General features: G+C 52.3%; 1 protein-coding gene across 1 annotated transcript in view; it reads right to left on the bottom strand.

Moving 5' to 3' along the window:
* Positions 1 to 11,768: 11,768 nt before the first annotated feature.
* LOC130511189 (uncharacterized) overlaps positions 11,769 to 12,325 on the bottom strand; it is a 2,629-nt gene continuing 2,072 nt past the window's right edge. Inside the window, exon 2 of the mRNA XM_057008066.1 lies at positions 11,769 to 12,192. Within this exon, the coding sequence (XP_056864046.1) occupies positions 11,769 to 12,192 (424 nt within the window). The remainder of the gene's footprint in view (positions 12,193 to 12,325) is intronic.

A 12,325-nucleotide genomic window follows, 5' to 3' on the forward strand; every position in this document is an offset into this window, starting at 1 on the left:
TAGTATTTTTTGAGATGCATGATGTTCCAAGTTCTTTGGATTTTCACACCTTGCATGTTTTCGATTTCGTAGGAACCAGGCTGGACGACTTTTATAATCTTATATGGTCCTTCCCAGTTGGCTCCTAGCTTTCCTGCGTTTTGTTCAGCAGTGTTCTGGAAAACTTTGCGCGAAACTAAGTCTCCTACATGAAATCGGCGATTTCGGACGTTGGAGTTATAGTATTTTGCGTCTGCATGTTGATAAATTTGGATTCGGGTTAGGGCCCGATCCCGTTGCTCATTGACGAGATCGAGGTTATCCAATAGCATGCATTGTTTATGTAGGGACAGGATTCACGTCCTCCCACAAGGCCCGAATAATAGATGACCCGGCCCACTGACGATTCCGCGTCGGCCCGACTCCCGACAGAACAGCGCGGAAAAGCCCGTTGAGTTGAAGTAACGACGCCCGGCCCACGGGCGAAAAGCCCATCGAGCTTAGGTCACGAAGATTAGGTCATGGGATCAAGAGGACGTCAGCTATAAAAGAGGACGAAGGGACAACGAGGAAAGGATCCGAAATCACGCTCACTCACTTGGCGGCTAGAATTAGGGTTTTCATCTTGTATTCTCGCCGTTGTACTTTTCTGACCGACAGCTTCCGAGCTCCGGTCTCTCTTTCTCACCGTTTGATTCCTCTTTTGTACACCGACTAAACTCTTTCTCATCTGAATAAAAACGTCTTCGACTAAACCCACAATCGAAATCTGTCTACTTTAGCATAGAACCGTTTTCCGATCAAACAGTTGGCGCCCACCGTGGGGCTAAGCGAAGTAACGTCAACACCAGATGGGATCGATTAACGACGGTTCCACCTCCGGCGAAGAGCAGGATGCTCGTGAGCCGACTCCAACCCCAACACCGGCGACTCCCTTGCCGGTGCCACCACCAGCATCTATCGACACCATTATGGCGCGTCTAGCTCAACAGGACGCCGCCCAAAAGGCAGTAACCGACCAGCTCACTGCTCTCGCTGCTCTCATCGCCCCCCTTGCCGCGAACGCCGACGCAACGACGGCAGCGTACCGGCGACAACTTTTCGCCACCGAGAGGACGGCCGGCGCCTTACCTACTCAAGACGACGCTCCCGACGCCGACGACCGCGTGCCAGCGCAGACAACCAACGCTCGTGGAGACGCCTCCGACGTGCAAACCATCAACGAGCTCGCGGCGCTCAAGCAGTCCATCCTCGACATCAGCTCGCAAATACACCACGTGACAACATCTGCTCCGCAGATCGAACGCGTCCTCGCCGAGTCTCTCCGAACCCCATTTTCCGCGAAGATAACCAATGTTAGGCTCCGAAAAATGGACAAGCTCCGCTTGCCGACTTTCGACGGACTCTCTGACCCGACGGTCCATGTCACATCGTTCAACATCGCTATGCGCCGTGCAAATCTCTCCGACGAAGAGAAAGACGCCGGCTTTTGCCAGCTCTTCGTCGAAACCCTAGAAGGAACGGCTTTGGCTTGGTTCACCGGCCTCAAAGAAAACTCTGTCAACAGCTTCCATGACCTCTCCACCGCCTTCCTGAAGAACTATATCATGTTCACTCGCGAGGAAGCAACCGCTTCCGATCTGTGGAACCTAACCCAAGCCAACGGTCAGAGTCTCCGCGACTTCATGGAAAAGTTCAAATCTGTCGTCTCGAAGATAGACATTCCCGACCAGATCGCCGTCGAATCCTTGAAAAACACCCTTCACCTCAAGTCTACTTTCCGAGCCGACCTTTACCGACACCCGACGCGTTCTCTCGCAGATGCCATAGCGCGTTCCCATAACTTCATAAAAATGGAGGAAGACACGAAGGCAATCATCGGACGACAGAACGCTGCAAAAGACGCAGCAGCAAAACAGAACTCAGCTAAGACGAGTGATAACCGACAGGAGCCGAGGCAACATTCCTCCGGCAATCCGAAGCGCAACTTCGCGTACGCCGTCGCTGACGAAGCGGATCCCGCGTCTACTGCCGCAGTCCGAGAAAAGGGGTGGAACGTCTACAACCGCCCGTCTTCCGAGAACGATCTGAAAGGCCCAACGTCGCCCGAGTCCTCGGGTCCTAACGCCCCCCCTTCCCGCAAGTACTGCGCCTATCACAAAGTCGACACTCACAACACGAATGAGTGCAACGTTCTCTACAAACAGTTCTTGTCATCCGTGGAAAGTGGAAAGCTGGAGATCGAGCCACCCCCCAAACCAAAGCCCAAGAACGGCAAAAGCTGGAGCAAAAACAAGGAAAAGAAGTCTCAGAAATCCAAAGAGAAGCAACCTCAAGCCAAAGCGGACGACGAGGATGCTCAGGATAAAGACGACTCATCGGCTGACGAAGAACAGCCGAGGAACCGTCGGCGAGTAGAGGTCATCCTCTCCAAAATAAGTGACTCTTCGGACGACGAGCAGACTGCGCAGACTTCTCCCCGAGTAAACGCTACCGACGCAGAAGGGACCGACCTTCGGGCTTTGCTAAAGCGAAAGGCCGCAACTGCAGCGATCCTCGTACCCACCGAAGCTCCGTCCAACGGTCCCACAGATAGCGCGTCCAAATCCCGAAGGATCGATCCGGATCACCCTTTCCAAGTTTCCGATCTACGCGACAGCCTCAACTCTAGGGTTGACGACCTGAGGATAAAGCTCAACCGTTCCAAACGATCTGACCTGCGTAGGCACTTGGAAAAAGCGAAAGAACGCCATTCCACTACCACTGCAGACGACGCTGGGACTAACGACCTCCGCGAACAGATCGAATCTCGACGCAGAAGTCGCTTCCCCCGGATCAGCGTAATCATGGGAGGATCCCCCCTCTGCGGTGACTCCGTCAGAGCAGTCAAAGACTACAGGCGACAAGCCGTTACCTCCAGACGTTGGCCTTCGTCTGCTGGAGACGACCATCAAATAACATTTTCCAGCGCCGACGCACGGGGCGTCCACATGCCTCACAACGATCCACTCCTCGTCGACATCGGGATCGGAGAATGTCAAGTCACCAAAGTCTTGATCGATACCGGGAGCTCGGTCGATCTCATCTTCCGCCACACGCTGGATAAGATGGGCGTTGATCTGCAGAACATGAAACCATCTTCTCGCACCCTTACCGGATTTAACGGAGCTTCGGAGCAGATGCTCGGTACGATACGCCTCCCCGTCTATGCAGGAGACATCGTTCGCACGGTGAAATTCTCCGTTATACAAGCCAGAGCGCCGTATAACGCGATTCTTGGCACCCCCTGGCTCCATGCAATGAGAGCCATTCCGTCGTCTTACCACCAGTGTGTCAAGTTCCCGGGCAAGGACGGCAGTACGCAAACCATCCGTGGAGACCAGCAGGCCGCGAGAGAAATACTCATTGCAACGGTGAAACTCCAGCAATCCGTATCCCTCATCAACTCCGTCTCCAAACCTATCCATAAAGTATACCCTCAGAAGGAAGAAATCCGCGAGGTCCCGCTCGACGTAAACGACCCGACAAAGGTCGTACGAATCGGCGCTTTTCTCTCGGATGAAATGCAAACCCAGATCACCTCTTTCCTCCGAGAGAATGCCTCAACATTCGCCTGGTCCGCAGCAGACATGAAGGGAATCGATCCGACTATAACCTCGCACGAGTTGAACGTCGACCCCACTTTCAAACCAATCCGGCAGAAAAGGCGTAAACTCGGGCCCGATCGATCGAAAGCAGTCAACGAGGAAGTAGACCGATTACTCGCAGCAGGATCCATCACCGAGGTCCGGTACCCCGAGTGGTTAGCAAATCCGGTTGTCGTCAAAAAGAAAAACGGGAAGTGGCGTGTCTGCGTAGATTTCACCGATCTCAACAAGGCATGCCCGAAAGACAGCTACCCACTCCCCCATATCGATCGACTGGTCGAGTCAACAGCAGGCAACGAACTGCTTACCTTCATGGATGCCTTCTCGGGGTATAATCAAATAATGATGCACCCCGACGACCGAGAGAAGACCGCTTTCATCACTGATCGGGGAACCTACTGCTACAAGGTCATGCCTTTCGGCCTGAAGAACGCTGGAGCGACTTACCAGCGCCTCGTCAATAAGATGTTTGCTGACAGACTGGGCAACACCATGGAAGTATACATCGATGACATGCTAGTCAAATCGCTTCACGCGAGCGATCACCTCGACCATCTGCGCGATTGTTTCACGACGCTAAACGAGTATGGGATGAAACTCAACCCGGCCAAATGCACATTCGGCGTCACCTCGGGCGAGTTCCTCGGATACATAGTGACCCAGCGAGGCATCGAGGCCAACCCGAAGCAGATATCAGCAATCCTCGACCTACCCAGTCCAAAGAACAGTAGAGAGGTGCAGCGTCTAACGGGCAGAATCGCGGCCCTCAACAGGTTTATCTCCCGATCAACCGACAAGTGTCTTCCTTTCTACGAGTTGTTGCGAGGGAACAGACGATTCGTATGGGACGATAAGTGCGAAGAGGCATTCTCTCAACTCAAGCAATACCTCACTACACCACCGGTCCTCGCGAAACCGGAAGTCGGTGATATCCTGTCTCTTTATATCGCAGTCACTTCTTCAGCAGTTAGCAGCGTCCTCATCCGAGAAGACCGAGGCGAACAGAAACCCATTTTTTACATCAGCAAACGCATGACCGAAGCGGAAACCCGCTACCCAACTCTGGAGAAAATGGCCCTTGCTGTCGTTACCTCGGCTCGTAAACTCCGCCCCTACTTCCAGTCACACAGTATCGAGGTTCTCTCCAACCAGCCTCTACGGACGGTGATGCAGAACACGAATCAGTCAGGAAGATTGACTAAATGGGCAATGGAACTTAGCGCTCACGACATAACGTACAAGAACCGCACAGCGGCCAAGTCACAAGTCCTTGCTGATTTCCTCATCGAGCTCACGCCAGAGCTCGAACAAGACCTCGTCCTACCCAGTAACAACTGGATATTGCACGTGGACGGTTCCTCCACGAACAAAGGCTCGGGCGCAGGCGTCCAGTTGCAGTCGCCAACCGGAGAATTGATCCGACAATCCTTCACCTTCGGTTTTAACGCTTCAAACAACGAGGCAGAATACGAGTCTCTCATTGCGGGACTCCGTCTCGCCCAAGCAGTCAAAGTTAAACGACTAAGCGCGTATTGCGACTCCCAGCTTGTCGTCAGTCAGTACCACGGAGATTACGACGTACGAAACGACCGAATGGATTCCTACCTTCGCATCGTCCAAGACCTAGCCAAAGGTTTCGAGTTCTTTGAACTAACGAAAGTCCCCCGAGGGGAGAACATCTGCGCAGACGCTCTCGCTGCCCTCGGTAGCAAGCTCCACGATCAAGTAAAGCGGACGATTCCAATCCACCGAATCGAGAAGCCCAGCATTGATCAGGAAGGAGGGACCGTTGCTTCGGTCACCGAAGCGGCATCTCCCATTGACGATTCCCCCACGATGATTGACGATGATCAAACAACCGACTGGCGTCTCGAGTTCATTAACTTCCTCGCCCATGGAACGTTACCCACGGATAAATGGGAAGCAAGGCGATTGAAGCGACGCAGCGCGCATTACGTCGTCACCGAAGGTGAGCTCCACCGATGGACCGCCACTAAAGTTCTCCTCAAATGTATCCATGGCGAACAGACGAGGCTCGTTATGGCCGAAACCCACGAAGGCGCGGCAGGTAATCACTCAGGAGGACGAGCTCTCGCTCTGAAGATCAAGAATCTCGGTTTCTACTGGCCGTCAATGAACACAGATTGCGACTCCTACGTTCGTCACTGCGACAAATGCCAACGCCACGCCTCTACGATCCACAGTCCGACCGAACTCCTCCGAACCATGACCGCACCATACCCTTTCATGCGGTGGGGAATGGACATCATTGGCCCATTGCCGAACTCCAGGCAAAAGCGCTTCATCCTTGTCTTAACTGACTATTTCACAAAGTGGGTGGAAGCAGAGGCATACGCAAACGTCACCGACAAAGAAGTACAGAAGTTCGTCTGGAAAAACATCATTTGCCGTCACGGACTTCCTTATGAAATAGTCACCGACAATGGATCCCAATTTATCTCGCACAACTTCCGTGAGTTCTGTGAGAAATGGAGAATCCGTCTCAACACCGCGACGCCGAGGTACCCGCAGTGCAACGGACAAGCCGAGTCAACGAACAAAACCATCATCGATGGTCTGAAGAAACGACTCGACCTCAAAAAAAGATGCTGGGCAGACGAACTAGATGGCGTTCTATGGTCTCACCGCACGACACCTCGGGGAGCAACACAAGCTACCCCCTTTTCGCTAGCATACGGGGTTGAGGCAATGGAACCAGCCGAGGTTAACGTCACCAGCTTAAGACGTTCCAAGATGCCTCTTCACAACGAGATCAACCGAGACATGCTCCTCGACGCTCTGGACAATATCGAGGAAAGACGCGACCAAGCGCTACTCCGTATCCAGAATTACCAGAACCAGATCGAGAGCTATTATAATAAGAAGGTTCGATCCCGACCTCTCGAACTCGGAGACCTCGTCCTACGCAAAGTGTTCGAAAACACTAAAGAGTGGAAAGCCGGCAAATTAGGCGCCAATTGGGAAGGCCCGTACAAGATTACACAAGTCATACGGCCCGGAGTTTTCCGACTTGAAACTTCTCATGGAGACGCAGTACCTCGCGCTTGGAACTCCATGCATCTACGACGCTTCTACTCGTAAGGTGATCGCCACCAAAAAAAAAAAAAAAAAAAAAAAAAAAAAAAAAAAAAAAAAAACCCGGGCAAGTGCATCCTTCGGTCACTCTTGCCCGTGCAACCGAGTAAGTGCACTTCACGGTCACTCTTACTCACAAAACCCGAACTACGAATGGCTTGATCCTCATCCGAGGTACGTAGGCAGCCTTAACCGGTCCAGCTGTAACAAAAAAAAAACAAACCTTCTCCGAGAAGAAAATCCCATAACACGAGGGTCCGTCCCCTCATAGCGATATCTATACGCGAGCTCGGCCCAGTCCTCTCGCAAACGTACAACGATGCTCGCCCCGTCGGCGAATGAGTCCTGATCAGACACATATTCGCGGGAACACGGTCGTGTCGCTACCACTAGTCGGTCGAGACAATGACTCTGTTATTTCGTAATTTGTAAAGCAACGGTTTGGCCAACCAAAAACTTTGGGATTACTTCGAAATCAATAGAACCGTCAATGTCTGAAATTTTCTCTAAGTTTAAAAGAGTCCACAATCATCTTCACATTCTCAAAAGAAGAAATGACGAAGATTAAGACAACGAACGGACGTTCAACACAACAAAAGTCGGGATTCAACCCACCATTTTAAAAAACAATCATCATTCCTAAAAGAAAATCATTGTTTGTCCAAAAGTTGAACCAATCGACAGGCAAATCAACAAAGTGCTACAAGTTTTAAAAGCGAAGCCTCACGAGGCATAAAGGAAAAGAGTAGCAGGAACGGTCCGAAAACAATGACCAAAACAATAAAAAGAGAAAAGAAAGGTGGTTCAATCCTCAGCAGGATCTTCAGTCGCATCCGGTCCTTGCTCCTCGGGCCTCTGAGCCTCCGTCCTCTGCCCTCCGGATCCACGTCCCTCGTCTTCACCTCGTCCACTCGGTTCCGCTGGCGCCTCGAGATCGGTACCATCTCCTTGTTCCTGATTGGAGAGAACCCCCTGGTCCTCAACCTCTTCCCCGCTTTGGTCGTCCGCTTGATCCTCAGCAGAGGAGTCCGACATGAGAAGAATCGGAGATCCCTTCTCGGCTACGTCAGAAACTGTCCCCTTCTCCAAGGCTTCTTTTTCCAGAGTTTGATCAATGGGAGTCGGAGCACCAGCAAGATCGTCTACTGAAACCACCTCTCGGGGAGGATCTTCACCGAGCTCCCGGCCTCCACATCCTTCAGCAACCGAGTCCGAAAGAGCAGCCGCGTCTTTCGGGTCGATCAGATTGGAGTTGGACCCGAAGGTATTAAGGCCGGCGAGCATCCTCTCATCGACAAACTGAGAAGGCAACACGAGTGGAGAAAGAGCAAGATCGCTTTCTGGAATATCTCCCACGTTGAGCTCCTTAGCTGCCTGATCATACTCCTTCTCCCGAACCGCAAACATATCGATGGTATCCTGCGGAATGTCGCGGCCTGCTTCCAGCAGAACCTCAAGGCAAGACCTCGTCCCATACGCCTGATTATACATGGCGTTGGCATCATCGAAAGGTCCGCGACGCTTCTCCCGGTCCATGATGTTGCGGAAGCGCCTGTTGCATTTCGCGATCATTTCAGTCTGAACGCGAATCCTCTCCTGCGTCACCTCGAAGACTCGAGAACGCTTCAGTCGTTCGATCTCCCTCGCCTGGTGCTCGATCTTCCTCTGGTGCTGCTCGACGATCTTTGCCTGATCCTTCTCCATCTCTTCTTCCTTTTCCTTCATCAGGGCTATCTCAGTTTCAAGGATCCCCACGGTCTCTTGAGCAGTGCCCAACGCGGCCTCGGTAGTAGCCAACTTCTCCTTCTGAGCCTTTCGACGAGAGATCGCGCGGGACGCCTTCTCTTTGAGCTTGTCAGTTTCGGCCGTCCACTCGGCTTTCTTCCTCTTGATAAAAGCATCTTTGGCCGCCACCAATTTCTCGGAGCGTCGCAGCTCGGTGCGAGTCGCCTTAAGCTCGGAATCGTACAACTCTACGAGGAAGTTCATGCTCCCGTCGCTCTGCAAAACGAAAAATCGAAGATATGATTAGCACTTCTCCAAAATGAAAGATCAAACAGCAACACTTCATGCTAAATCAAAGAAAAGGAGAACCGTTACCCGAAGTCTGGCTTGGGCAGCATCGGTATACTCTTTTCTGAAGATAAGATCGTTCAGGAGCAATGGGCGAGGACCACCATTAATCTGACTCACCAACTCCGCGCATTTGTCCGGAGCATAAATAAGGGGGGTCGTCCCGTCGTACTCGAACCGTACTTTATCGGGGAACTCTGGAGGACCTCTCTTCGGAGCAGCGCTCCGAACATTCGGAGTCTTAGAAGTCGACGGCTGCACCGTGGCCATCGTAGGAGCCGGAGCTGGCGGGTCCTCGCTTTGAACACCTCCATCGCTAGGACCCTTCTTCTTCTTTCTCCTGTTCAATAGAAGCCGCGCCTCGGGGGAAGCGTCTTCCGCCTCTTCTGAGGGATCAGCAACCGCATTTTCGCCAACATCCTCCTGAGATTTGGCCCCTTCCTGAGAGAGCGGTCCTTCGCTGACTTTGCCTTCCTTCTTTTTCTTCTTAGGAGGGCCCTCACTCCCCGGATGTTTGGCGGGCTCATCCTCTTGATCCCCTTCAGCCAGAGAATCGCGCCGGGACCTCTTCTTTCCCTTCTTTTTTGCCGGACCGGGAGTTGCCACCGGAGCATCCTCGGAACCCCCTCCAGCCTGCTGAACATCTACGGTCAGATCCCCAGTCGGAGAGTCTCCACCACGAGTCGGGGATCCATCCCTCGAGACAACCAGCGGGGGGCTTTCGACAACTGGCGCCGCCAAGCGCGGAGGATCGGCCCTCGGAAGGCTTAGCTGAGCCCTTATCAGCTCGCTCAAATTCGGTTGAGGCCTCATCTTCCTAGCTTCGTTGATCAGTTTCTGAACACGCGTGGTGAAAAGCGAGAGACGTCTTTTACCAGGAACGCCAACCGAGGGAATGCTGGAATCCCAATCCCCTGAAAGGAGATACGAAAAGGAGGTTAGTCGTTGGAGCAAGCCCCCCTCAACCTTGAAAACAAAAACATAAGTGAAGGAAAGGGAGCAGTACTTACTTCTCGATATCCTATTGATGCTCCTGCGAATTCTCTCCCGAGTAATCGTGCTCCAGTTCTCCTGACGAAGCAAAGCAACCTCGCGAGCACTCGCGATAAAATCCTCCGGGTATGTAGCAGACGTCGGATGGTCAACTGCACAAATGATAAACACGAAGAAAAAGCAGAAGGTTAGCAACCCGGAGACACATCTCAGATAATCAAAGCGATCTACCAATATCAGGGTTCCATAGGACCCGATAGTCGTCGTTGGGAGGATCCTCGAAGGCCGACTCGTCCGCCCTAATGTAAAAGTAGTGTCTTTGCCAGTCATTCGTCTTGCTCGGATACCCGGTGACCACGTTATAGCTCGGGCGCATCTTGACAACCCAAAGCCCATCGTTCATCGTCTGAACGGATGTTAATTCCTCGAAGACTCGAACACTTAGCGACACGTCGTTCTCAGCAGCCATCACCATCAGTGCTACGGCTAGTCGGTACGATCCGTTCAGAAACTGACTTATCGCCGCGTCCCGACGTCTCGCGTATGAAGTCACCAATCTAGGAATCGGGAACCACAACTTGGTGTCCTTCTGGAAATAGGACTCGTAGACGCACTGATAGCCGAGCGGAGGAGACCACGGTCTCTGATCCGACGAAGGTATCAAGAAAGTCACCCCGGTCCCTCGGAAATCCCGGAGTAGCTTTTTCACGCTGCTCGCTGTCGATCGAGTTCCTTCCACATTGCCCCAATCCTGCCCCACCACGTCAGGAGAACGGATAAATTCAGGAGGCAAGGCTGAGAGTTCCTCGAAGATTCCTTCGGGGAAAAAGACCATCGGAATGCAGGCAGGAACGGGACCTCGGTCTTTCGCTCCCCCTTGACCATCCCTCCCGCACTCTCGGGTCCGAGAAGCCGTCCCTTCTCTCTCTTCCCTGTGAAGCTGCGCCGACTCGGATACTAACAGCCTCTGCGCACGGTCCATATTCACAGTATCCATCATCGCCTCTCGATGGATTCGCTCGGCCTCGCCTCCGATTCCCGCAGCGTCAGATCCACTCGCTATCTTCTTCCCTTTCTGCTCCCTCGTTAATTTCCGACTCGCCGACATACCGCTATATATTCTACAACAACAACTAGAGAGAGAAGTGGAGGAAGAGAGAGAAAGTACCTGGTCTCGCGGAGAAGAAATGAGAGAAATGAAAGGGGAAGGCGCTATATATAGGAGAGAGGGGTTCGCGTCTAATCGAGGCGTCATAATTAGGTCTACCTGGGCCTAATTGGGCCTTGATTAGACATTAATTGCCTCATTAAACCAACGCGTCGCTTCGTCTTCTCGGAGAACCGGAGTAAACCGTAACGAACCGTCGGTTTAAACCGACAATCACCAGACCGAAACACCGGTCCGATTTCCCCCGATAACCAAAACTAACCAGCAAAATCCAACGGTTTAGAGAGAATTCAATACCGATCTCCAAACCAACAAATTAAAACTGCAACACCGAGTGGACGTCGACATCGAAACGGTTCACCCCCGCGTCACCGTAACTCGGTTCATCTATCATTCAAACCATCTCCTTCACAATTCATCGAGCTCGGCCCGCGCCTCCCATCAATAAACTGGGGGGGGACTTACTGTAGGGACAGGATTCACGTCCTCCCACAAGGCCCGAATAATAGATGACCCGGCCCACTGACGATTCCGCGTCGGCCCGACTCCCGACAGAACGGCGCGGAAAAGCCCGTTGAGTTGAAGTAACGACGCCCGGCCCACGGGCGAAAAGCCCATCGAGCTTAGGTCACGAAGATTAGGTCATGGGATCAAGAGGACGTCAGCTATAAAAGAGGACGAAGGGACAACGAGGAAAGGATCCGAAATCACGCTCACTCACTTGGCGGCTAGAATTAGGGTTTTCATCTTGTATTCTCGCCGTTGTACTTTTCTGACCGACAGCTTCCGAGCTCCGGTAAAAACGTCTTCGACTAAACCCACAATCGAAATCTGTCTACTTTAGCATAGAACCGTTTTCCGATCAAACAGTTTATTTCTTCCCGTTCTGGGAGAAGCCGTCTACGGATCCCGGGAAATTCGACTTCCGCGGGAATCATGCATTCGGTGCCGTATACGCGGGCGAAGGGTGTTTCTCCCGTTCCTCGTCTCGGAGTTGTGCGGTGTGACCAGAGGACAACTTCGAGTTCCTCCGCCCATCTCCCTTTCTTTTCGTCCAGGCGTTTCTTAAGTCCGTCAAGGACGGTCTTATTGATTGTTTCTGCCTGTCCGTTGCACTGCAGATATCTGGGAGTTGATTTGTTTAATCGTATCTTCCATTTTTCGCAAAATGCTTCGAAGCGGGTAGAGATGAACTGGGATCCGTTATCCGTTACTATTTCGTATGGAATTCCATGCCTACAGATAATGTTTTTCCATACTAAATTTTTGACTTGTGCGTCCTTTATACTTGCGTAAGATTCGGCTTCTACCCATTTCGAAAAGAAATCTGTGAGGACCAGCAGAAAGCGTTTTTGTTTGGATTTGTGAA

Source organism: Raphanus sativus, chromosome 4 (assembly GCF_000801105.2).
Source record: "Raphanus sativus cultivar WK10039 chromosome 4, ASM80110v3, whole genome shotgun sequence".
Lineage (NCBI taxonomy): Eukaryota > Viridiplantae > Streptophyta > Magnoliopsida > Brassicales > Brassicaceae > Raphanus > Raphanus sativus.